Raw genomic sequence first — 26,876 nt, 5'->3', positions numbered from 1 at the left:
AATCCTGAGTGGAGTGGTTCTGTTTAACTCCTTTGAGAAGGGTTAAAGGGCCTGTCTCGCTCCTTAAACCAAGCCACCACCAGATACTTGCAATTTTCTTACTTTCTGATGTGGAACAAAGTGGTTTTGATGGATAGGGAAGCCTTGGGTTTTTTTCAAAGTTTGCGTTTGAGCAGATTTCATAAGAGACTGGAATGAGTATATCTATGCACACATTAGTGTTCCCAGGAAAGAGATTTGTTGCCTTATTGCAACCCAGAGTTGGTTTTCTTCGCCAGTTTACACTTTCTCCTGTGAAAATAACAGATGACAGAAATGGGAGCTAACAGGGACTGTAGGCAGAATTTTGACATATTTTACATATACCTCAGTGGTCACATCACACTTCTCCTTTATATCCACAGCCTGGAGGATACTAGATCAACTGCTCAGGTACTTTAAAGTATTTGAGACTTAATTTGCTATTTTAGTTCTTAGCTTTAAAAAAAAATAAATATCAACCTTTTAAAGAAAGGTTGAATCCCTACTTTGACTAGAATAGGTTTATTTGTTGTATGAACTTGGGGGGGGGGGGGAGGCTGTGAGAGGAGGTGATATTGGAGCTTTTTTGATTCTGAGGGCAGTTTGCAGGTGTTGTGTCTCCTGCTGTGCCAGTTTCTTAGGTATCTCTCAGCTTGCTGCTCAGGTTGATATTCCACCTTGGGTATAAAACACAATCATAATGTGATGAATCCAATAAGGAAGGACATGTTTTTGTCTCCTTATCACTCCACAATCCTAGTGCTTCCTAACTGTTAACAATGCTGGGACTTATTAACAACTCTAGGACCTATTCAGTTGTAGACAGCTTACTCATTTGTCAGACTACCTATCATGTATTGTGACAAAACAAGTTGCTAATATGTAAAACAGTAAATTGGGATTAGCAGAACTTCCACTGTTGGCAGAGCAAGCACCATTAGCCAAGGCCTTTTGTGGAAATGAGTCAAAACTTCACTGCAAGTAGTTCTGGAAATTCAAGTGTCAATAATGAAAATACTTCTGTGAAACTCAGAAATGCCAGAGATGATACTCTTCCATCAGATGAATATAGCCATTTCCGCTCTGTGATTTTTCTCCTTTCTGGTTTCTTACTAAACAGACATTGATGAATGCTCAGATGGCTTTGTTCAGTGTGACAGCCGTGCTAACTGCATCAACTTGCCTGGTTGGTACCACTGTGAATGCAGAGATGGCTACCATGACAATGGGATGTTTTCACCAAGTGGAGAATCTTGTGAAGGTCAGTATCTCAAAAAAGGTGGGGTAGTGTTTTGACTTGTCTTAGAGTAAGGTCTAATATCTCTGACTGTACTTGTCAAATACTGTCTGGGATGCTGTATCAGTTAAAGTTAAACCTTGACCCAAAGCAATCATAGTCTAAATAAGCCTGATAAACAAAAGGCAAAATACTATAAAGTTCAAATATTCCTAATGTATAGGTGGAGCACTAGTGGCCATTTCTGTGATTTGCTAAGATAACATGTGAAGTCAGGTGTGTTGGTTAAAACACTTTCTCTTGGCCCTAGATCTGCTTCTGTGCATGGTTCTCGCTTAAGTGATTTCCTGTGGACTGATAGTACGCTCTGTCATCTGTCACTTGACAGCAGTCTGTTTATATGTCAAATTCTTTCTGTGATGAAAACATTTCCCCTTGGAAAGAATGATTATGCAGCCCTGACGCCCCTACCCACACCTGGATTAATGCTGTGGTGCTTCTGTGCACAGGCTAACTGCTTGTAGAAAGTTGTAATTTGAAGAAACAACCTTGCACACTGGGAAGCTCAGTGGATCCCTGGCTGGGGCAAGGTGAAGGGGACAAGAGAGTGACAGAGGGATAAGAGTGTGATACAGGGACAAGGAGATGGGAAGGTTTTCTTTGTCTATGAATGATGTTAGTGAGGACAGTAGTTATTTTTAGATGCAGATCTCTGGAATGTTACTAGTCTCTTAAAATATTGCATGCTGCTGCTCTTAAATAAGAGAGCAAATTGGTTTGTTTTGCCACTGGCTTAAGGCAAAATGAGGAGCCTCTGTCCTTTCTGTCTCTGAGTGCTGAAATATTCAATGCTCACGCAAGGTAAGCTTTCTTACCTCACTGTTTAAACTCACAGTAGTGGGCTGCATTGGTCCCAGAGGGAACCACTTGAATTAATTTCCTGAAGGCAGACACACAGACACTACTCCAGGAGCAAGAATGACCTTTTCAGGATCCTCATCATCAATACTTTATTTCAACACATTTTCGCCACAGCTAAAAACCTGTATTCCCAGGAGGAAGCTGCAATTTGAGTCAGCCACTGCTTTCATAAATCGAGCTTTCTTTGTCAAGAACTAACTAAATGTCAGGATTAGCTGGCGAGGTGTTAGGACAAGAAGGTGCAAAGAAGAAGTTGCGCTGCCTCTGATTATGATGTTGCTCTTCTGTCACCTGCTACACAGGTAATACTCTAGCCAGGCATTGATGGAAATACTCTCAGTACCCCAAATACTATCTTTGATATCATTATAACATTTGTCTCACAGCCTGAAGATGGTGATTTGGCGTGTACTATCTCAAGAGATGCATGTGATATACGGTGACTCTGCTAAGATGTGTGCAAACAAACAACAATTAAGCAGCACTTTCTAAATGAATGAAAATTCAAAGTAAAAGCAATAGAGGGATTTCTGCCACATCTATGCAGAAGTGGCAATTAGTAGCATGTTTTGACCTTTTCTATTAAACATACACAGAGGGTAACAAGTAATTAGAACTGAATCACAGATGCCAGGAATCTATCTTCATTGCTGATAGCCCTAGTCACTAACAGTAGAACAGTTTCAGTGTGATTGATTTTAGGTCCAAGTTTTGGAATGCATAGCAGCCTGAAATGGGGAGGAAAGTTAGATGTGTTATTAATCTTAGTGCATCACATTTTATTGGACTGAAGCTTTTGGCATTGTGTCCCAGACAGAAAATAAAACCTGAAAAGGTATGAAGAGAGAGCCTAAAATCCATTCCAGTATGGAAAGTTAAACTTCCAGCAGAAGTGGATTGTAGAGCAAATACAATTGACTGCTCTGCTATCAGATCTTTCCACTGTGAGTTTTCTATACTGGGTTTAAAGACATAAGAAAATGGATTTTTGGCTTTTTGTCACTTCTTCAGTATCCCCTAGTTAGATGTAATTAAATTGAACTGTTGATGGGTGGTGTTTTAGATACTCACTTTAACTGAGGAGCAGCATCCAGCCTATAGTAATCTCAGATTCCAAATCTCACTTCTCCACTTCTCACCTTATGCTGTATGAGCTTCTTGCTGTGTCCAGGACCAGTGTGCTCTCAAACTGTGTGGTTTATGCAAGCATTACACCTGGCAGAGCCATAGAAGGAACAGTGCAGAGCTACACAGAAGATAAACTGGTCCTGTCATGATTTCTTGGTGGGACAAAGAATTTAAACTTCCTGAGAGTTAGGAAGTATTCTTTGAGTGCTTGTCCATTTTGCTTTCTAAGAGGATTAATTCAAAGTAAGGTTTTATAATAGCCCTGTCTTTGGCTCATCTTTTGTAAGTTTTAGTTGCTCTAAAGAAAGTTCCCTCTTTCATTGCAGGAAACCTTTAAAATCCAAAGAAGTATGGGTTCAATTGTTTTCTTTTTTGATTGTTCTATATGGTCTTCCTCAAATCTGAGTCTGCTTGTGTCCCCTAGAATAGAATAGAATAGAATAGAATAGAATAGAATAGAATAGAATAGAATAGAATAGACCAGGTTGGAAGAGACCTTCAAGATCATCGCGTCCAACCTATCATCCAACACCACCTAATCAACTAACCCATGCAACCAAGCACCCTGTCAAGTCTCCTCCTGAACACCTCCAGTGACGGCGACTCCACCACCTCCCCAGGCAGCCCATTCCAATGGGCAATCACTCTCTCTGTGTAAAACTTCCTCCTGACCTCCAGCCTGAACTTCCCCTGGGGCAGCCTGAGACTGTGTCCTCTTGTTCTGGTGCTGGCTGCCTGGGAGAAGAGACCAACCTCTGCCTGTTTACAACCCCCCTTCAGGTAGTTGTAGAGAGCAATAAGGTCACCCCTGAGTCTCCTCCTCTCCAGGCTAAGCAGCCCCAGCTCCCTCAGTCTCTCCTCATAGGGCTTGTCTTCCAAGCCCCTCACTAACTTCGTTGCCCTTCTCTGGACTCGTTCCAGCAAGTCAACATCCTTCCTAAACTGAGGGGCCCAAAACTGGACACAGTACTTGAGGTGTGGCCTAACCAGTGCAGTGTACAGGGGCAGAATGACCTCCCTGCTCCTGCTGGCCATACTGTTCCTGATGCAGGCCAGGATGCCATTGGCCCTCCTGGCCACCTGGGCACACTGCAGGCTCATGTTCATCCTACCATCAACCAGCACCCCTAGGTCCCTCTCTGCCTGGCTGCTCTCCAGCCACTCTGACCCCAGCCTGTAGCACTGCATGGGGTTGTTGTGGCCAATGTGCAGATCCCGGCACTTGGATGTGTTCAATCTCATGCCGTTGGACTCTGCCCATCTGTCCAGCCTGTCAAGATCTCTCTGCAAAGCCTTTCTACCCTAGGCACGTACTGATAGTTTTACACAGAGCACCTCTGTGGTCAGTGATGGTGTGCTTCATGTTTCCTTCAGCAAAACCTCCAAAAAAACCCCCAACCACAAAACTCAGATAGAAACAACTCTGTTAAGATCACAGAGGCACAGCAGCATTTGCTTAAAAACCTTAGTGTAGCAGAATACCACAACTACACCTACCCTTTTTGCAGGAAAAAGTCCCATTAGAACATCGTACTAAATGTTTTTAGCTTGAGTTGGTCTCCTTGGTAGCATTAGACTTTGTCAGTGCCTGATAATGAAATAATAGTTGCTGAATTACCTGTTTTACACTTATATTGACCTTGGCTACTGCTGCTTCTTTAGCATGAACAGGAATATTGAATATTTTGACTAATGTACTTGAACACAGAAATTCATAGTCCCACTTTATCGTACCTACAGGCAATGGAAGGCCTAGAGATTCTTTTGATATTGGTTTTGTTTCATATTATACTCCTGGGTAGACCTGTGGTCTCTGTAATAACAATTACTGAGGGAAATGATGGGAAATGCAGGTGTAGGAATTAAACCTCTTACCAGTACTTGCTGCATTTCCCTTGGAAATAGAATTCTGTTATGCATCATTGTATTTCCAGAAACATGGTGAAGGATCAATTGCTTAGTCTTTGAGAACTGTGTGGGTTTGGGAGGTCTTAAATTATATATATACATATATATATATATATATATATAAAGCTTTCAGCATGGTCTATTACCTGGTACCTTCCTCTTTTCACCTCTGCAGCTTTTCTTTATAGTTTCTTTACACAATCTTATTGATGCTCTGAAGGTTGTCTCTCATGTGCCATTTCATAAAAGAGGGCTAGGCTAAGACAGATATTGCAGCCTCAAGCTTCATTGCATTAAGAACACTGGAACCACTGAGAGCAAAATCCTAAAATAAGAATGTTCAGGCCCAGTTAATATTTGCTCTGCAATTCTCCGCAAGATCCTGATTCTGTTGAATTTGTCCCCTGTGTAAAAGCTCCCAAAATCAGCTAAAGAAAAAGGCTGTATTAGTTTCCACCCAAATACTGCAGGTTATACCTCATTAGTTGCTGGACATTTTGTCCAACAAATTTCCATGTACAAAGAATAGCTCACCTAATTAATGCAGCCTCTTAGGACTCACCAAGAGTGTCTGGCAGGTACCAACTGTTGTTGATACAGAATGAGATCAATGTGCCTTTACTCACAGCTGGTACCACATCCTTTAAATGAGATAGGTGCAAATGAAACACTTGGGAAACATCAATCCAGAATGCCCAATTCAAAAATAATATTGGCTTTGTTTTGTGGTTTTTCTCTATGTCAACTCACAGATTAGGCTTTCTGTTCTGAAATGTCTTACGTTTTTCTTCTGTGTGCTAACACAGAGTGCTGGGTGATTTCCATAATCCAGGGTTATATGACAAGGTCACAACATTAATAGATGAAGGCTGAGCAACTGAAATCATTTACCTGGACCTGAGCAAAGCCTTTGACACTGTCCTGCACGACATCCTGGTCTCCAAGCTGGTGCAGTATGGGTTTGATGGATGGACCATTCAGTGTGTAAAGAACTGGCTTGATGGCTGCACCCAAAGGGTGGCTGTCAATGGGTCCATGGCCAAGTGGAGGCCAGTGACAAGTAAAGCCCCTCAGAAATCAGTACTGGGACCAGTCTTATTTACCATCTTTGTTGGTGACATGGACAGTGGCATTGAGTGCTCCCTCTGCAAGTTCACCAACAACACCAAGCTCTGTGGTGCAGCAGAAATGCTGGAAAGAAGGGATGACAATTTGACAGTCTGGCCCAAGCCGATTTCATGAGATTCAGCAAGAATAAATGCAAGGTCCTGCATCTGGGTCAGGACAATCCCAACCACTGATATAGGCTGAGCAGTGACCGTCTTGAGACCACCCCTAAAGAAAAGGACTTGGGGATGCTGGTGGATGAGCCACCAGTGTGCACTTGCAGCCCAGAAAGCAAATCACATCCTGGGGTGCATCAAGAGAAGCTTACCCAGCAGGTCAAGGGAGGAGATTTTCCCCCTCTACTCCACCCCACCTGGAGTACTACATCCAGTTTGGGAGCCCCTAATACAGGAAGGATATGGATGTGCTTCAGTGTGTCCAGAGAAGAAAGGCCACAAGGATGATCAGAGGGCTGGAGCACCTCTCCTATGAGGACAGGCTGAGAGAGTTGGGGTTGTTCAGTTTGGAGAAGAGAAGGCTCCAAGGAGACCTTATTGTGGCCTTCCAGTGTCTGAAGGGGGCCTACATGAAAGCTGGTGAGGGACTTTCTAGGGTGTCAGGTAGTGATAGGACTAGGGGGAATGGGAAAAAAAAAATTATGGGTAGATTCAGATTGGATGTTAGGAAGAAATTCTGCAGCATGAGGGTGGAGAGACACTGGAGCAGGTTTCGCAGGGAGGTGGTAGAAGCTCTCTGGCAGTTTTTAAGGCCAGGCTGGATGTGGCTCTGAGCTACCTGATCTAGTGTGAGGTGTCCCTGCCCATGGCAGGGGGGTTGGAACTAGATGATCCTTGAAGTCCCTTCCAACTCTAACAATTCTATGATTTTATGATAATGGGGAATAGAAGCATATTACAAGCCTCAGGATGCTCCCCAGCCTTAATGAATGCACAAGGTCCAAAATGGCCACTTGAGCATCTATGTCTCTGAATCTGAAAGGCAGATGAATTGCTGACTGTCAGGGTGTCTGAATTTATCTCACAGTACATCCAGTGTTTTAACTAGTACATGGAATTTCTTGTAGTTGGAAAGCTGCTGTCAGTTCAGAGTCCTACACTTAAATCTTTCTGCAGAGCTGGAAATGTTTAACAAAGCTTTGCTATTGATAGCACTTAAGGAGACAGGAAATAAAGAATCAGCGCTCTTCAGCAGGAAATCTTACTAGCACTTCGCAAAGCTCCATCCAAATCCTTTAACCTTTATTCTTGATCATAAAAGATCAACAAAAAAAGCAACTTCTTTTCCCATCCATCCCAAACTGGCATTAAAGCTTCATTATTGAGTTTGGGAGCCCAACTTAAGCATCACCAAGCAAGGAGCTATGGAGACACATTAGTATTTAGATTTTCTGGAGTGTGGGCAGGGTACAAAATTAGCTAAGTTAATAAATTTTTATAGAAGGACTAATAAAGCAGAAACTTGACCACTGCATTTTATAAGACAGTAATTTGAACACATTTACTGTGTCAAGAGACATTTCTGTGAAGATGCTGTTACTGGCATCTGAAGTCTTAGCTCTTCATCTTCCACATCTGCTAAGAACTGTGACAGCTGGCTTGCATGGTCATGAAATAAATTATTCATAATTCATTTGCTCTTTGAAGAATTATTACATCAGTCAGTAGATTTACTTCAGAGAACAGAAACCAAGTTTCTGCTAGCACAAGCTTGGGTTCCCTATCAATACACTCTGTCCTTAAGCAAAAATATTACTCTGGTGTCCTCACCTTGCTGAGGCAATGCTACTCCTTAGAGCTAAGGTAACTGAGAAACTTCAGTACCTTCAGAGCAAAGAAACGGTCCACCTTCCCAACCAATCTGTTTCTGTTCCAACAGGCTATTTTTCACTGATACAAGTATTAATCTTTTTGTTACATAGATGACAGTCTAACTGATATCTGAATGATTCTGGTAGGAAATCATAGTATCATAGTATCAGTCAGGGTTGGAAGGGACCACAAGGATCATCTAGTTCCAACCCCCCTGCCATGGGCAGGGACACCCCACACTAGATCAGGCTGGCCAGAGCCTCATCCAGCCTGATCTTACACACCTCCAGGGATGGAGCTTCAACCACCTCCCTGGACAACCCATTCCGGGGCTTCACCACTCTTATGGTGAAGAACCTCCTCCTCACATCTAGCCTGAATCTCCCCACCTCCAGCTTCATTCCATTCCCCCTAGTCCTATCACTAGCTGAGATGCTGAGAAGTCCCTCCCCAGCCTTCCTGTAGGCCCCCTTCAGATACTGGAAGGCCACAATGAGGTCACCTGGGAGCCTTCTCTTCTGCAGACTGAACAGCCCCAACTCCTTCAATCTGTCCTCATAGGAGAGGTGCTCCAGCCCTCTGATCATCCTTGTGGCCCTTCTCTGGACACGTTCCAGCACCTCCATATCCCTCTTGTAATAGGGGCTCCAGAACTATATGCAGTACTCCAGGTGGGGTCTCCCCAGAGCTGAGTAGAGGGGGAGAATCACATGTCTGAGGGAGACCTGTTGTGGATATCCTGCATGTAAGGTTGGATAGCACTCACCATCAGAGGGAAAGCTCTGAGCCCTTTGTCACTTCCTAGCAAGGTGTACACAAGTTTTTCTTCTAATCGTGCCTTGTTCAGGTTCCTTGTGTGTTCACTGCAAGTTTTCTCATCAATACTGTATTTGTGGGGGATTTGTCCAAAATATTAATTGGGCTGTCATCTTTATTATTTTTTTTTTTTTTAAGAGCTATCCACAGTTGCTACAAGGTCTCTTTCCAGACTTGATCTAAAAGACTTATTTGATTTTTGAACGGGTATTCCCCCACGCGCCTTACAGTTCAATCTGTCTGACATATTATTGTTTGATCAGTCAATATCATGAAATACTTCCATATTTCACTGTCATTTTTTTTTGTTTGTTTTAATACTTTCCTGTCAACAGTCCTTCTCATCTCACTGTTCATCCATTCTCCCAGATGACTAACTATATTGAGCAGCACATATTCTGGCACATATTCTTGGGGAACCTCCCAGGGACAACTATCCGTTGTGATATAACCTGACCATTTTTTTTTGCTCTTTACTACTTACTAATTAACCCACTATCAACCTGTGAGACAACAGCTTCTTTTTTCCCATGCCACATAGCTGATTAAAGAATATTTATTATGCAAGCAAACTCATGATGTTTTCAAATAAAATATTTCTGTATTTGGAATATATCATCCCCCTTTAAAGTCTTTTTGATTCATGGTATCATAGTATCAGTCAGGGTTGGCAGGGACCACAAGGATCATCTAGTTCCAACCCCCCTGCCATGGGCAGGGACACCCCACACTACATCAGGCTGGCCAGAGCCTCATCCAGCCTGCTCTTAAACACCTCCAGGGATGGGGCCTCAACCTCCTTGGACAACCCATTCCAGGGTTTCACCACTCTCATGGGGAAGAACCTCCTCCTCACATCCAGCCTGAATCTCCCCACCTCCAGCTTCATTCCATTCCCCCTAGTCCTATCACTACCTGAGATCCTGAGAAGTCCTTCCCCAGCCTTCCTGTAGGCCCCCTTCAGATACTGGAAGGCCACAATTAGGTCACCTTGGAGCCTTCTCTTCTCCAGACTGCTCAGCCCCAACTCCTGCTCAGTCTGGAGAAGAGAAGAGATTAGTGTAATGTATGCTTACTCTGAATTGATAATATAGTATCTTTAAACACTCTCATTTCTATCTGCAAACATGTTATACATCTAGTCATGAGTTTTAATTAATCTTTAAAACTTCATCATTGTAACATATTTCCCTCTTTGAAAATAAGCACAACTATAGCCTAGTAAAGTTCTTTAATGATACTGAACTTCCATACACTGTTGGCTACCACTAGAGTAATTTGAATCAGAGCCTGCACACTGCTTAGGGCCAAGTCAAATGGTATTTTGTGCCTTTGGGATTCTTTGGCTATCTGGTCCAAGACACAGCCAGTAAATCTGTGAAATACAGCCTTGGGTTACAACGTGGTGGAGCACATGAAATTCCCATTTTTATGGAGTTTTCTGCCTTTGCACTCTCTCAGATGTTGCAAATGGAGTTTAATCATTCTGGGTAGTGTCACCGTTTTGCATGGCGTTAGTCCAGTATTTTTGCTGTATGAAATTGCAGTACAATTAGCTCCTAGCTTTCAATATCATGTATCACTATTTCTTCATCCATCATACTCCTTTGTCATTGCAACTTTAAGTTGTAGCCAAGGATGACGGCAAGAAAGGAAAAAATTCTTAAAAGTGTGCCGGATCAAAGCTGCTGCGATTTTTACTGTAGCTTAGGTAAATTATAACTGGTCCACAATTCAGCACTAGATCACAGAATCACAGAAACATTCAGGTTGCAAAAAAACCTCAGGATCACCAAGTCCAACTGATAACCCTACGCTACAAGTATCACCCCACCTGGGCGTGCTGATTGATAGCTGCCTGAATATGAGCCAGCAGTGTGCCCAGGTGGCCAAGAGGGCCAATGGCATCCTGGCCTGCATTAGGAATAGTGTGGCCAGCAGAAGCAGGGAAGTCATTGTGCCCCTGTACTCTGCTTTGGTTAGGCCGCACCTTGAGTACTGTGTCCAGTTCTGGGCCCCTCAGTTTAAGAAGGACATCAAAACACTTGAACGTGTCCAGAGAAGGGCAACAAGGCTGGTGAGAGGCCTTGAGCACAAGCCCTATGAGGAGAGGCTGAGGGAGTTGGGGTTGTTTAGCCTGGAGAAGAGGAGGCTCAGGGGTGACCTCATTGCCCTCTACAACTACCTGAAAGGTGGTTGTAGCCGGGAAGGGGTTGGTCTCTTCTCCCAGGCAACCAGCACCAGAACAAGGGGACACAGTCTCAAGCTGCACCAGGGGAGGTTTAGACTCGAGGTGAGGAGAAAGTTCTTCACCGAGCGAGTCGTTCATCATTGGAACGGCTTGCCCAGGGAGGTGGTGGAGTCGCCGTCCCTGGAGGCGTTCAAGAGGGGATTGGACGTGGCACTTGGTGCCATGGTCTAGTCATGGGGTCTGTGTTGATAGGTTGGACTCGATGATCCTCGAGGTCTCTTCCAACCTTAGTTATACTGTGATACTGTGATAAATCATATAGCCAAGCACCACATTCAAATGACCTTTAAACACATCCAGGGTTGGTGACTCAATCACCTCCTTGGGCAGCACATTCCAATGCCTGACCACTCTTGTCCTGAATTTTTTTTCCTAATGCCCAGTCTAAACCTACCCAGTCGTAGCTTGAGGACATTCCCACTTGTTCTGTCACTTACTACCTATGAGGAGACCAGCATCAGCCTCTCTACAGTATCCTTTCAGGTAGTTGTAGAGAGCAATGAGGTCTCCCCTCAGCCACCTCTTTTCTGAACTAAACAATCTCAGGTCCCTCAGTCCCTCCTCATAAGATTTATTCTCCAGGCCCTTCACCAGCTTCATCACCCTCCTCTGCACTCTAGTTACTCGATAACTAGTTACATTTTGTTTCTGTATTTTTTTTCCTGAGGAAAGCCTCCCAAGTGTTCAGAGACTTAATGTTCTAATGTCATAACATTCAAGCTGCTTCATTCCTAAGCAGTGTGTTGTAAATAGCCTGAAGTACATTATTTCTTGTTTGTTTTGTTGTCTTGTGGGGGTTTGGGGGCTTTGCTTCTATTTGCATGTTTGTGGTGGTGTTGTGTGTTTGTTTTCCCATTTTTTTGTGTGCTTTGTTTGGTTGGTTTGTTGTTTGGTTTGGTTTTGTTGCCTTTTGTTTTGTTTTTAATTAAAAACCAACCAAACCAACCAATAAAACAACAAACCCATATGAGAGCAATAATAACCTGCCTCTGTGCCTGCATATACTGAAAATATGCAGCCTGTAATCCTCCCCTCTCTCTTTTTCAGACACAAAAGATGCAAAGACCCTCTCCATATGGTTATGGAAACTGGAGAGCTGGTTATGGCTGTAAACAAAATGTCAGTAACATAATTCACCATCCATCTAAATACAAAGTAAAAAAAGATGAACGAAGTTTTGCTTTGTGTGGATGATTTGTGTGCAAGTTCTTTGCAGATAATGCCTGAAGTTTTATGTGGATGAATAATGCAGATGAGAATTTCATGCATGCAAAGTTTGTTTCTCTTGCTGCATTATAAACACACTGCTATCTCTGATTGTGTTAGATTCAAAGTGTAAACAGCTCCTGCTTTGACCAGGGATGTTTAATTTGCCATATCCAGAACACTCATTTTCATGAATCAAACAATTGAAAAAAAACCAAGGTTGGGATTTTCAGAAGTTGTCAATGTTGGGTAAGCTCAGCTCAATAGCAGAGTCAGTGATGAAACCTCAGTTCTTTTCAGTAACAATGCACTGACTGTTACCATACTGAAAACCAAAACCCAGAAGACTTTTTCTCATGGGAAAATTGTGAAACAGTCTTGTACGTAAGTGCCAAATGCAGGCATAGTGTTTGTATGGTTCCCCGTTTGTTGTTGAAAGGAAACTGATCTTATTTACATGACAGCTGAACTTTGTCTCACTCTATACACAGAGAGAGTGATTGCCCATTGGAATGGACTGCCCGGGGAGGTGGTGGAGTCACCATCACTGGAGGTGTTCAGGAGGAGACTTGACAGGGTGCTTGGTTACATGGGTTGGTTGATTAGGTGGTGTTGGGTGATAGGTTGGACGCGATGATCTTGAAGGTCTCTTCCAACCTGGTTTATCCTATTCTATTCTATTCTATATGCCTGCTTTCAGTTAAGTGGACAGGTTATTGAGAAGTTACTAATTTATGACACTAGCTATGCAAAAGCTTTGAACAAAAGAGTGTTTTAAAGAAATGAACACAAGCATCACACAGTAATTCATTAAAAATTACTTCAGTGATAAAGAGAATCCTGCTGTTAATCTGAATCATTATATTTAAATAGGATTTGTATTTGTTCTCTTTATTGCATAGCTTAAAACCAGTTAGAGTGAGTATATGGAGATGTTAATTTTAACTTGCCAGATTGTATTGTTTTTAATGTGGATTTAGGAAGAAACAGAAGAAGAAGAGAGCAGCTGTTCCATTCTTCTGCTCTGCTTAGACAAGCATCACCATTCATGTTAGCTACCTGTCTAAAAACCTTAAAGGCTGGTTGTGCAGCCAGTTAGGTATCCTCAGTGTTTGGGTGGGATTCCCTGTCTGTTGTGCCTGTGACATATCAGCTGTCCCTCTGAACAATCACGTGGAATTAGATTCGTAGTCCCAGTTACCTTCTGCTTTATTGCCACAGTGGCTGAATTCAGATTCTTCAGAAGACAGTGAGGTAGAAGATATGAAGATTTCAGATGATTTACCTGTTCTGGATTCTCTGTTAGATAAATGAGGGCACCATTGACCCTAATGCTTGAAATGTAATCTCTCTTCCAAAATATATTAGCATTGCAAACTGAATATTCTCGCTACCTTTGAGTGTCACAGTTTGTTTATGCATTGTATGGAAAGTTAGTTCCTTTTATCAGGCTGCAGTTTGTTGTCTTTCTGTTCCTTTCACTGTCCCCTGTCTTGTGTGTTAGGTGATATGCTCTTAACATATCTTCTCTGGAGGATTCATTATTTTTTTGGTTATAGCCCTTCTTATTGACACTCTTTTAGAGGTGAACAATCCATTTACTTTCAGTTCTTTTCAAATGACATTTTCCTCATCCTTCCCATAAGCCCTAGTAATTTTGCAATGCTTTTTGTGTGTGTGATAATGCTACTGTTATTGCACACAGGATTTGAAGTAAACCAACAATGTTGCTTATTTATACAACAGAATTCTAGGAATTTCCCTGCTGTTTTTCCTCCCAGTTCATATTCGTGTTAGCAACTTGCTTGCCCTTTTTTTTCTCCTTTTTTTTTGATTGCAGCTACACTTGGAATTGAAATGATAATTGAGTTATTTTGCTTTAAACAGGATATGCATGAGGTGAATTGGAGGTTTAATTTCTATTACTGAACCCAAAGCTGAGTGGTTATTTAAAGTTTCTGTGCTGATGGTGAGAGATGCATGTATGCCCATATTGCTTATTTTGTCTTATACTGATCTGTTGGATGGTTAAATATCACAGTTCTACCATTTAGGGAACCCTGAGGGCTTGGAGCAGACTGTTATGAAATTGTATTTAAAGTTGAACTCAATGTATTGTTATTAACCACCATAGATCTAGCCTTTACTCTTCCAGTGCTTCCCATGTCTTAGTACATGTAGCTGTTTACTTCATGCCCTTCCAGAACTATCTTCCCAGATAACTTTTCTCCACCTGGACAGCACAAAAAGCTAAATAATGACTGTTGAAGGCAGTGTGTGCTGCTAGTTTGCCCTTGCAAAATAATTGTGTGTACCTTGATAAAGCAGACCTTTAAAGGTACTCTTGACTTCTTTGAGATATGTTTTGAAGGGGACACAGTCTCAAGCTGTGCCAGGGGAGGTTTAGACTCGAGGTGAGGAGGAAGTTCTTCACCAAGCGAGTCATTCGGCATTGGAACGGGTTGCCCAGGGAGGTGGTGGAGTCATCGACCCTGGAGGCGTTCAAGAGCAGATTGGACGTGGCACTTGGTGCCATGGTCTAGTCATGGGGTCTGTGTTGATAGGTTGGACTCGATGATCCTCGAGGTCCTTTCCAACCTAAGTGATACTGTGATACTGTGAAGTAATTTGCCTTTATTTACTGAAGACTTGGTTTTTTACCTTATTTCATGAGCTAGGAATAAGGACTGCAGATATCACTAAAATCTGAATAACTAAAATATAGTAGCTTGCACACCCTGATAAACGATGCACCATAATGCATAGCATGCTTGCTTAAATGAACTTATGGATCAGCCATCACCTTTCACATTAGCTTCTCAGCAAATGAACTCAAATATGCTGGGCAGACCCAGCCAAAAGTTTTGAAACCAAGATTCTGCAGCTTTTCTTCTTTCGTGTCTCATGAATCATTGCCACAAAGAACTGTGGAACTGTGGGGAACTGTGATCATTTTTGTGTGTGTGTGTGATTTCTTCATTCTGCCTCCCTTACTCACTTAGAAAGAAGCACAGGAAAACTCCAAATATCATCTTTTAAAAGTTGATGTGCCTTGATTTTTTTCTTTTTTTTTGTGTGGACCTTAAAGTTATTTCTTCCCATTTGGATGAAGTGCAAATTAATTTTCAGCTGAAGGTTTTAATGGCCAAGAATAATTTATATTGACTGCTGCAAGAACATTTTTGTTAATTAAATGTGGTCTAAAAGCATTACATGGCATGTTTTTGCAGACATTGATGAATGTGGAACTGGAAGGCATAGCTGTGCCAACGACACTATCTGCTTTAACTTGGATGGTGGGTATGACTGCCGATGTCCCCATGGCAAGAACTGCACAGGAGATTGTATCCATGAAGGCAAAATCAAGCACAATGGGCAGATTTGGGTGCTGGAGAATGACAGATGCTCTGTCTGCTCCTGCCAGGTCAGTAGAAATCAAAGTAGCTGCTTCTGCAAGATAGTGGTAGGGTTGAAAGGAAGAGTGCTGTAAACTGAGGTGAAATTGCTCTTTTAGCTCCCTTCTCAGGTGCGTGTGTGGTGCTATAGAAAAATGGAGTTCTGGAGGGTTTTGTGGAGAGCTTCTCTCTCCAGCCTGCATGAGTCAGATTTCCATGGGAAGTTTATTATATGACATGGTGAGAAGCATGATGGTACTATTTTGTTAGCAGAGATACCACCTGTGTTTTCTGGGTGGGAGTAACAGCATTTTCATGCAAAGAAACTGTCAGTCTAGACACATACTGGGGTTGGTGACTGACACCAATATTGCTCAGAGATGGCTATAAATAGAAATAGGTTCTGTATCTGCAGAGTAATTCAGCTCAACTTTCTCAAATGTTTGCTGTGGAAAGCTTTATCCTAATCTAAATGCTGATGGAGAATGAAGGCCAAATACATTGCTGACAAAGTCTTTAGCAGCTCAGATTTCACGGGGATGAATTTAATTTTAGACGATCTATAATTTTCCTTATGTGAATAATTCCAGGAGAGTGGGAGGGAATGATCTGGAACTTTAAAGCAAGACTCAACTAGCATCCCCATGAGAATGATGTAAACTTAGTGCAATCCATTGAAACTTGACCCTTGGGAAAGACACCCCTGGGTTTCATCAACCTTTGTGATATGAAGGATGCATATAAGAAAACAGGGAAACTTTTTGGCAGTTAAGAGGGTGTATTCTGCCTCTGTTTGAATTGTGTATTGACAAAGATATGCAGTGGCAAAACTCATGAGCTGCTAGTAGCTTAGAACATACCAAAACGTCAAATTTTGGTACAAATACTGAAGGAGTTGGTCTCATCTCTGCCTGTGTTCCAACAACAGAGTGGATATGTGATGTGTCGGCGAATGGTCTGTGACTGTGAAAATCCCACTGTTGACCTGTTTTGCTGTCCTGAGTGTGACCCAAGGCTCAGCAGTCAATGTTTACATCAGAGTGGGGAGCTTTCCTACAACAGTGGTGACTCCTGGATACAGAACTGCCAGCAGTGTCGCTGTTTGGTAAGGCTCCTGGTTACAGCAGTGGAGACAGGAGGGGAAAAGGATATGAGATATTCTGATCTGTAAAGTGTTAATTTTTCTGCATTAACATCTATTTAGTTTTCTCTGGAGTATATGTCCAATCAAAATCTGAGTTTTGGGGGTTTTTTGATAATTTTTAGTATTGTCATGCTCCAATCAAAAGTGTATTGTGATGTAATAGGCACCACAGAAATTATTTAATTGTAAAAATTGTCTTGGCAAAGAGTGGAGGTCATTTAGATGGGGCACCTATGAGTGGCACTCAGATGCTAACTCATTCAATGACTGATGAAGCTCTATAAGGAAATTCAAAATATGAATTTATTACCATGATTGATAATTTCAAAGATGCCAATAGATTAAAATTTGTTTATTCATTTGTTTATTCATTCAGACATTGTACTGTGTCCAGTTCTGGGCCCCTCAGTTTAGGAAAGATGTTGACTTGCTGGAAAGTGTCCAGAGTAGGGCAACAAAGCTGGTGAGGGGTTTGGAGCACAAGCCCTATGAGGAGAGGCTGAGGGAGCTGGGGTTGCTTAGCCTGGAGAAGAGGAGGCTCATTGGGAGACCTTATTGCTGTCTACAACTACCTGAAGGGAGGTTGTAGACAGGCGGGGGCTGGTCTGTTCTCCTTGGTGGCCAGCACCAGAACAAGAAGACACAGTCCTAAGCTGTGCCAGGGGAGGTTTAGGCTGGATGTTAGGAAGAAGTTCTTCATAGAGAGTGTGATTGCTCATTGGCATGTGCTGCCCAGGGAGATGGTGGAGTTGCCATCACTGGAGGTGTTTAGAAGGAGACTTGATGGGGTGCTTGGTGGCATGGTTTAGTTGATTAGGTGGTGTTGGATGATGGGTTGGACAGGATCTTGAAGGTCTCTTCCAACCTGGTTTATTCTATTCTATTTGATTCAATTCTATTTGATTCGATTCTATTTGAGTCTATGCGATTCTATTCTAACATTCTGAGTAACAGACAAAAATAAAAAGACTTGGTGTATTTTTGAAGATAATTAAATGAGGGGGGTTGGGGGTTGTGTTGTTGAGGGTTTTTTGTTGGTGTTTTCTTTGTTTTTTTTTAATCTGTTCAAGCTTGTCATCTTTTTCCTAGGCATCTATTTCAGTCTGAGAAAAAACCTGTTCTGCATAATGCCACACAGAAAGTTTCCATGGCAGTAAAAACCCTAGGATAAAAACAGCTACCTTTTATCACAGACTATCTCCAAATGTAAAGCCTAGTCCATCTAGCAGCTTTCCCCTGTCAGAGTATCACAAATAACAGCCAGAAAGCAATTTCTGCAGACACTGTGCTTTCATTGTTACCACTGCTAAACTTCAGTAAAATATGTGCTTCACTAAGTGTCTCAAAACAAAACAACCTGCAGTCTGAGATATCAATAGATGTCTCTTTTTTTTCCAAGACACTACTTCTATAACTAAAGTCTACTTTCTTTCAGCTGACAGGGATTTATGTGGGGTTTTTTTTTTTGGTTGAAGACATACTGTCTGCTTCTTGTATTGTCTGACACTACCTCAAAAAAAATAAATTGATATAGAAAGAACAGTGACTGGCATTAAGATTGCTTTCATTCTTACCATCATGTGAGTCCAAATGATGAAAATTGACTCAGATGAGAAGTTGTTTTTTTTTTTAAACAGTAGCTTCACAATGCTTTCTGCAAAGAGAAGAGTGTATTTTCAGCTATGGCAAATCCCTGGGAGCTTTGTTCGGTTTTTGCTCTGGAGACATTGAACTCATCGTTTTTAAACTGATCTAGCCCCTTAGATAGAGGTTTTGTAAATAAACCTCTTTTCTAGGGCCAAACGCTGTTCTCTTTTCCTCCCTTAAATCCAGACTACTCAGTCCATGCACAAATGAGCCAAATAAATTGGAGATCAGGAATGGACCTGCTTCAAAAGAAATGCAATGACTCCTGTGAAGTCTTTGACCCACGGATCTGAAACTTTGGTCCTTGCTCAGAGTTGAAGGGAAGCTGACCTTAGCTTCTAGTAACTAAGCATGAATAATTGGATGTCTTTAGATCTGTGTACAGGCAGATACTGTAGTAACTTCCCCTAAGAATATTCTGGCCCAATGCAAGTCTCTCTTTTGACCATTTCATACCCTGAGTGTACTGAATCCATCATGCAGAATTTGTGATTAAGTTTGAAATTTCAGGTGAATGGTAAGTGGGTGGAGGTCCTCTCACTGAAAACACCTTGGTGTTCCCAGCTGCACTTGGCTGCTGCTAACTTAAGACCTTTAGTCCAGCCCATGCATTTGCACCCATGAAAAAACCAAACTGTTGCTGAGCCAGAGCTGAATTTGAGGATGTCTCTGTGGTGAACCAACTGTCTGAACAGAAGTAAGAACTAAGTGAAACTAGTTTTGCAGAACAAGCTTCTGTCTCTGATGAGACAGGACTTCACAAGGCCCATAACCTGTATTGCATGATGTTTATGAAGAAATTTCAGCTGCAGCTTGATGCAGAGTATGTTGAAGTAAGTTAAATCTAATACACTTCTTGAACAGCAGATGATGATAAAACACCCAACTTGCTGTGTCTGCCACAAGCAGTGAATATTGGTGTTCTCTGCACTGACTTCTGTATAGGACCAGACACATAAATCTAGGCAGCTAATAAAGATTCTGCTGAGTCAGAGGGATGGGTAATGAAAGAAAATAAGAACTAACTATTTTCTCTTGTTCTCATATTTGAAAACAGCAAGGTGAAGTTGACTGCTGGCCCTTGCCATGCCCAGAGGTAGATTGTGAATTCAGTGTCCTCCCTGAAAATGGGTGCTGCCCACGCTGTGTCACTGACCCCTGCCAAGCAGATACCATTCGCAATGACATCACTAAAACCTGTCTGGATGAAACCAATGTAGTTCGCTTCACTGGATCTTCTTGGATCAAGCATGGCACAGAGTGCACCCTCTGCCAGTGCAAGGTAAGAAGCATAAAAATAAGGCTGAGATTCTTCTTTCCCAGCTTGTTCTGTGCATAGACATATTAAAGCACTGAGTTCTTTCTGTGGATAGTTGGTGTCCAGAGATAACAGTAAAAGTGTTTATCTCATGTAACATTACTCTTGCTGGCTCTAAAAGGATGGTTTAATATTCTAGCAGCTTGGAAGCAGGACAACAGCCTGTGCTGTAGACAGAGAAATTGGCATTCCTTTTTCATCAGTATAGCTCACCTCAAGTTTCATAACTGTTCTTTCTGTATAGCTCTGTGCTGTCTTGGAAACATACACAGGAATGAATAGATACATAATGTGGATGTGGTCTACCTGGACTTCAGCAAGACCTTCAATACCATTGCCCACAGCAAACTCCTGGCCAAGCTGTCAGCCCGTGGCTTGGACAGCAGCACTCTGTGCTGGGTTAGGAACTGACTGGAGGTCCATGCCCAGACAATGGTGGTGAATGGTGCCACATCCAGCTGGCAGCCAGTCACTAGTGGTGTTCCCCAGGGATCAGTTCTGGGCCCCATCCTGTTCAATATCATTATAGATGATCTGGATGAGGGTATTGAGTCCATCATCAGTAAATTTGCAGACAACACCAAGCTGGGAGCAGGTCTTGATCTGTTAGAGGGTAGAAGAGCTCTGCAGATGGACCTTGCCAGGCTGGACAGATGGGCAGAGTCCAACATGATGGCATTCAACAAGTCCAAGTGCCAGGTGCTGCACTTTGGCCGCAACAACCCCATGCAGCGCTATAGGCTGGGGTTGGAGTGGCTGGAGAGCAGCCAGGCAGAAGGGGACCTGGGTTGATAGTAGGCTGAACATGAGCCAGCAGTGTGCCCAGGGGTCCAAGAAGGCCAATGGCATCCTGGCCTGTATCTGGAATAGTGTGGCCAGCAGAAGCAGGAAGGTCATTGTGCCCCTGTACTCAGCACTGGTTAGGCCACACCTTGAGTACTGTGTCCAGTTCTGGGCCCCTCAGTTTAAGAAGGATATTGAGATACTTCAGTGTGTCCAGAGAAAGGCAACAAGGCTGGTGAGAGGCCTTGAGCACAAGCCCTATGAGGAGAGGCTAAGGGAGCTGGGATTGTTTAGCCTGGAGAAGAGGAGGCGGTGGAGTCGCTGTCCCTGGAGGTGTTCAAGAGGGGATTGGACAGGGCACTTGAAGCCACGGCTTAGTTAGTCATGAGGTGTTGGGTGACAGGTTGGAACTGATGATCTCTGAGGTCTTTTCCAACTTTATTGATTCTGTGATTCTGTAAGACTAGACTTCACACAAGAAGTTTGTTCTATATGATGCTGTAGTATTATCAGAACTGATTGCATTTCTTTTTGAGAACAATAATTGACAATTACAGGTCCAGTTACATGGTTAAATAGCTTTCTGTCTTTAAAATTAGTAACAGAATTAGCATGTGTAGAACATTTTATAGTTTTTGAAGTCAAAGGATTTCATTGTCTGAGGAGAAAAAATAGTGTCTTTGGTCTTATGTGGATTCTGGCATCTCTTTTTAAAGATGGAAATAAAGAGGACATTAAATAACTTTTTCCCCCATTGAAAATAAGTTCATGTGATGAATTTTGTTTTCCATCATCTAGTACTGAGGAATAACAGAGAGTTTCTGGAGTAGCCAAGGATAGACAGCAGGATACATCCAGAGATCTTAAATTATTACTGAATTCACAGCTGGTTTTGATCTTTATCCTGTCTTCTTTTCACAAGGAAGTTACTCTCAAACTCTAGAACATGGTAGAATTAATCACTTTGAAAAGTTGCTCACCAAAAATGCTCTAACTTCAGCACCTTCTTGTAGGAGAGGTGGGGAGTATCAGATCATGTAACAGAAGCTGTCAAGCACCACATTCTTCATGCACTTTCCCTGACACAAGACTGTGCAGCAGCAGTTGCTGCTGTCTAGGCATGGTCCTTTTACAAAGGAAGTGATGCCAAATGAGCTTGGGCATTTGCCTTGATGTCAGAATGGGTTGGTGCTTAGGAGAAAATTGTGACCTGACAGAATGGGTAATGGTTAGAAAGCCAGCTACTACCCAGAGTGCTGAAACAAGCTCAAATGCAGAAACCCATACTTCTGGAATTTATAGCTGGTGCTTTACACCAATTCCAATGCTAGAAGTTATTTTTTCCTGTGACAAGTTGCTGAGTTTTATGTGCCTTGATTTCCCCATCTGCAAACCAGACAAATGACATGTGATTTTTCTCTACCACACATCTGAAATTCAGTGATGGAAAATGTGTTCTCGTTGTATTGCTAATCAGTGGCAATGCAGGAACCAAATCTTACTGAATTCTCTTTACAGAGTTTTCTTTTTTAAGTACACTCTCTGCTTATTATGGCAGCATCATGACATTGTAGTTCTGCATGCAAGCAGCCCACTCCTTGTCAGGTTAACACTGTGCCAAATTTGTGTAGTTCTCTGTGTCAATTGTCCTGTCTTACCCTACTCTTTTCCTGTGGAGCATAACACAGAAGGTCAAAGCTCCAGTATAAGCCTCTCTAGGCAAGCTATAGTAAAATAGGTTTACACAAATCCTTTAAGAATTCAGAAACCTGGGTGTCATGCAAAGCTGACTTTAGTCACAAAGCCCATTTCAAATTGCAAATAAAGAACGTGGGCAGTAGGATCATCAAACCTCCTGTAGCAGGAGGAGTAAAAGAAAATGTTTGAATGATCCAGACCTTGGTCTTTAATCAGTCCTGGCAGCAATTTTAAAAATAATGCACTTTGTATTTTCTTTTTATTTGCATTGTAAGAATCAGACTTTAGAAAAGAAGCAGTAGATATGTAGAAAACAATTTCCCTACTGCTCCAATGCTGTCCATAGGCAATTTGTTCCCTTAATTGCTAATATTTTCAGAAGATTGTCTGAACTATCAGGACAAACTTTATGGATTAGTATTTGCTGGTGTTAGAACTATCAGGACAAACTATATGGATTAGTATTTGCTGGTGTTAGAACTATCAGGACAAACTATATGGATTAGTATTTGCTGGTGTTAGAACTATCAGGACAAACTATATGGATTAGTATTTGCTGGTGTTACAGCCAGGATGTATTAACTTCAAGCATTCAGGGCGAAATACAAAAGAGACTCCCTTCTGCTTGATCTAAATAAAACTCCCAAGTCCTGTTCAGCAGCTTTGTGTACTTGAGCAGATGCCTGACACCTTTGTCAGAAGTGGTTTTTTTCCACCCATTCCAGCTTCTTTGACTATTGTAGCTCTGCAGTACTGACTACAGCAAACCACAGCCCATCCCTTGAGCAAGGGAGGGACATGACAACAATGCCATGAATCTAATCAAAACGTGTATGTGTCTTGCGTTTTACAAATCAGTCCGCTCAGGTCTGATGGATGTTTGCAAACGGCTGAGCTTGTTAAATTGATCTGGTTACTACAAACTGTTGATTGTTTCAATTTCCCTTTGTGTGTTTTTTTTTCCTTTCTTTAGAACGGCCACATCTGTTGCTCAGTGGACCCACAGTGCCTTCAGGAGCTGTGACACCAACAACCACCTCTCACAAGCAGTTCCTGATTAATGAATTTTCCTTCACAGAAGAAGACCAAAAATTGTACAAAATTAAAACTAACATTAGATTGATTTTTGTCCATCTGAAGTGCAGGTATGTGATGAACTCGGTTAATCAGAGTGAAATGTATGGGGACTCAAGACAAAGTCAGCTGTCTAAACCTTTGTATGAAGTTAGGCCCAGATGATCTGGCTATTTGTCTGACATCATTACGCGGAATATTTAGGTTAGAGTGAAGTGACACATTGTAACGCTGTACATAATGATGTCAAGATCCCAAATCAGCTAACAGCTCTTCCAAGGGCTTTTGAAGCTTTGAGAGTCCAACACTTAACCAGATTGAGAGAGATTTTGTTATTTTTTTTTTTTCCTTACCTTATCATATTGGGAACTTGCAAAAATGTGTTTGATCGCTCACTGAAGAATTTAGCAGACATTTGAGCAAAGGGATGAAGCCTTCAGGAACAAAGAACCTAGCAGCTAAGATGTGACATGTACAGTATGTGCGCTGAAAAAAAAAACCACAAAAAAAAGACTAAAAAAAAAAAAAGAAGTTATTGTAAAAACAAAACAGAACAAAAAAAAATAAAACAAAACCCAAAAAAAATAATAATAATAAAGAAAAAAAAAGAAAAACCGTGATGCACAGGCATGGCTTCTTTAATGTTTTCTGATGGGAAAAGTCATCAATATTTCCTTGTTTGACTGCACTTACTATGATTTCTTGATTGAATTTGTTCAGTATAAGCTTGTTATTGTGCAAATTGAAATAAATATTTCTCTTACCTTAAGGTTTTGGTTCGTGCTGCCTTTCCTTCTGTAATGGGTTGGGGCAAAACCTCCCCCTCCCCACCACGGGCAGAAAGTATAGAATAGAATAGAATAGAATAGAATAGAATAGAATAGGAATAGGAATAGGAATAGAATAGAATAGAATAGAATAGAATAGAATAGAATAGAATAGAATAGAATAGAATAGAATAGGATAGGATAGACCAGACCAGGTTGGAAGAGACCTTCAAGATCATCACGTCCAACCTATCATCCAACACCACCTAATCAACTAACCCATGCAACCAAGCACCCTGTCAAGTCTCCTCCTGAACACCTCCAGTGATGGCGATTCCACCACCTCCCCGGGCAGCCCATTCCAATGGGCAATCACTCTCTCTGTGTAAAACTTCATCCCGACCTCCAGCCTGAACTTCCCCTGGCGCAGCCTGAGGCTGTGTCCTCTTGTTCTGGTGCTGGCTGCCTGGGAGAAGAGACCAACCTCTGCCTGTTTACAACCCCCGTTTAGGTAGTTGTAGAGAGCAATAAGGTCACCCCTGAGTCTCCTCCTCTCCAGGCTATGACTCAGACAAACGGATTGCAAAAGTGATGGAAAGTTTAAATAGAAAACAGTGAGTGCATACAAAAAACCAGAAGCATAGTGACAAGAGGGAGACCAAAATAGACCCAGAAAGATCCCATCCCCCATCTGAGGGTGCACCCAAGACCCCCAGGGCTCCTCCTTCGTCCCCACCCCACATGCTAGGCTAGTGTCTTGGCTGGCCAGATCTGAGACTTGCCCATCCCCCCGTGGCCTTGGGCCTAGCCAGGCCCATGGCCGGGAGATATCACAGTATCACAGTATAACTAAGGTTGGAAGAGACCTCGAGGATCATCGACTCCAACCTGTCAACACAGACCTCATGACTAGACCATGGCACCAAGTGCCACGTCCAATCCCCTCTTGAACACCTTCGGGGACGGTGACTCCACCACCTCCCTGGGCAGCCCATTCCAATGATGAATGACTCGCTCGGTGAAGAACTTCCTCCTCACCTCAAGTCTAAACCTCCACTGGTGCAGCTTGAGACTGTGTCCCCTTGCTCTGGTGCTGGTTGCCTGGGAGAAGAGACCAACCCCTTCCCGGCTACAACCACCTTTCGGGTAGTTGTAGAGGGCAATGAGGTCACCCCTGAGCCTCCTCTTCTCCAGGCTAAACAATCCCAGCTCCCTCAGCCTCTCCTCATAGGGCTTGTGCTCAAGGCCTCTCCCCAGCCTTGTTGCCCTTCTCTGGACACGTTCAAGTGTCTCGATGTCCTTCTTAAACTGAGGGGCCCAGAACTGGACACAGTACTCAAGGTGCAGCCTAACCAATGCAGAGTACAGGGGCACAATGACCTCCCTGCTCCTGCTGGCCACACTATTCCTAATGCAGGCCAGGATGCCATCGGCCCTCTTGGCCACCTGGGCACACTGCTAGCTCATGTTTAGGCAGCTGTTGATCAGCACCCCCAGGTCCCTCTCTGTTTAGGAGCTCTCCAGCCACTCTGACCCCAGCCTGTAGCTCTGCATGGGGTTGCCGTGGCCAAAGTGCAGCACCTGGCACGGATTTGTTAAAAGTCATCCCATTGAGCTCCACCCATCTGTCCAGTCAGTCAAGGTCCCTTTCCAGAGCTTTTCTACCCTCTAACTGACCAACATCTGCTCCAGTATCTCCCCCAGTTACTGGGCGTCGGAGAGGAAAGAAAAGAGGAAATGCCTGACCCCGCATTGGACTTTATAGTGGTGCAAGAATTATGGGAATGGAATACCTGGTTTCCTGTGACCACCCCCTGGGCTGGGCCCACTCCTTGGGACCTCCCAGGTGTGATCTATGCAGTGGCATCCGGGCCAGCACCCAGCCTAAACCACCACACCTTCTCAAGGATGTAATATTCACATGTGCTATTACTGTTTCTTCTTTGCTAGCATGCCTGGCTGGGCCATACAGGTGGTGTATTGCTTGTCTGGCTCCTCCACCTGTGGGGACTTCTGCCCAGCACAACCTTATTCCTGTCATGCCTCATCTCTGTTACTCTTCTGGGAACACAAATATCTTTGTACGTCTGAGTCATGACAGCAGATTGAACAGAAAATTCATGTGCCTAAAGATCAGCTCCTACGTGCCAGCAGAATGCTGTCACTTGGAGCTGGGTACAGACCGTTTGTGTGTGACTTGCGCCTGCTCACATTTACAGAGGATCTTCGCCAGATTCCTCTTCTCTGCGGCTGCCGTGAGGTGGTTTGTCTCCGTAAGCTCCGCGGATGTTTTAGTTGTTTGTGTAGAGCATCTTAATGCATGGGGATCACTTCAATATGCAGACCCTATTTTCACTACTGTTCTGTTGGGACAATAAATAAAAGAGGCTACGTTATGTTATTCTTGAAGAGAAATCAAGAATAAAGCAGTGCTTACAAATTACAGGCTGAAAAGGCTGAATCTGTAATTAATGCATCACAGGCAGCAGCGGTAAAACAGGAGAGGAGGAAGCTGCCCAAGATGACAGCATCCTTTGAATGCTGCTTTAGTAGTCCTGCTCTTTTTGAACTGCCTTTCTGCATTTCAGCATCTCTCTTGCTAGTTCGGTAGATTATCATGCAATCT

The 26,876-nt window shown here is 42.8% G+C and overlaps 1 protein-coding gene across 1 annotated transcript in view; it reads left to right on the top strand.

Annotated features, from left to right (window-relative positions):
• The window catches only part of NELL2 (neural EGFL like 2), a 183,327-nt gene extending 159,075 nt beyond the window's left edge, over positions 1-24,252 (top strand). The window contains exons 16-20 of the mRNA XM_068170293.1: positions 1,142-1,282; positions 15,655-15,848; positions 16,748-16,924; positions 19,668-19,892; positions 23,383-24,252. Of these exons, the coding sequence (XP_068026394.1) occupies positions 1,142-1,282; positions 15,655-15,848; positions 16,748-16,924; positions 19,668-19,892; positions 23,383-23,433 (788 nt within the window). The 3' untranslated portion in view covers positions 23,434-24,252. The remainder of the gene's footprint in view (positions 1-1,141; positions 1,283-15,654; positions 15,849-16,747; positions 16,925-19,667; positions 19,893-23,382) is intronic.
• The last annotated feature ends 2,624 nt before the right edge of the window (positions 24,253-26,876 follow it).

Source organism: Melanerpes formicivorus, unplaced genomic scaffold (assembly GCF_026170545.1).
Source record: "Melanerpes formicivorus ecotype bairdi unplaced genomic scaffold, bMelFor1.0.p_v2 SCAF_3, whole genome shotgun sequence".
Lineage (NCBI taxonomy): Eukaryota > Metazoa > Chordata > Aves > Piciformes > Picidae > Melanerpes > Melanerpes formicivorus.
This window is presented reverse-complemented; position numbering and strand designations above follow the sequence as displayed.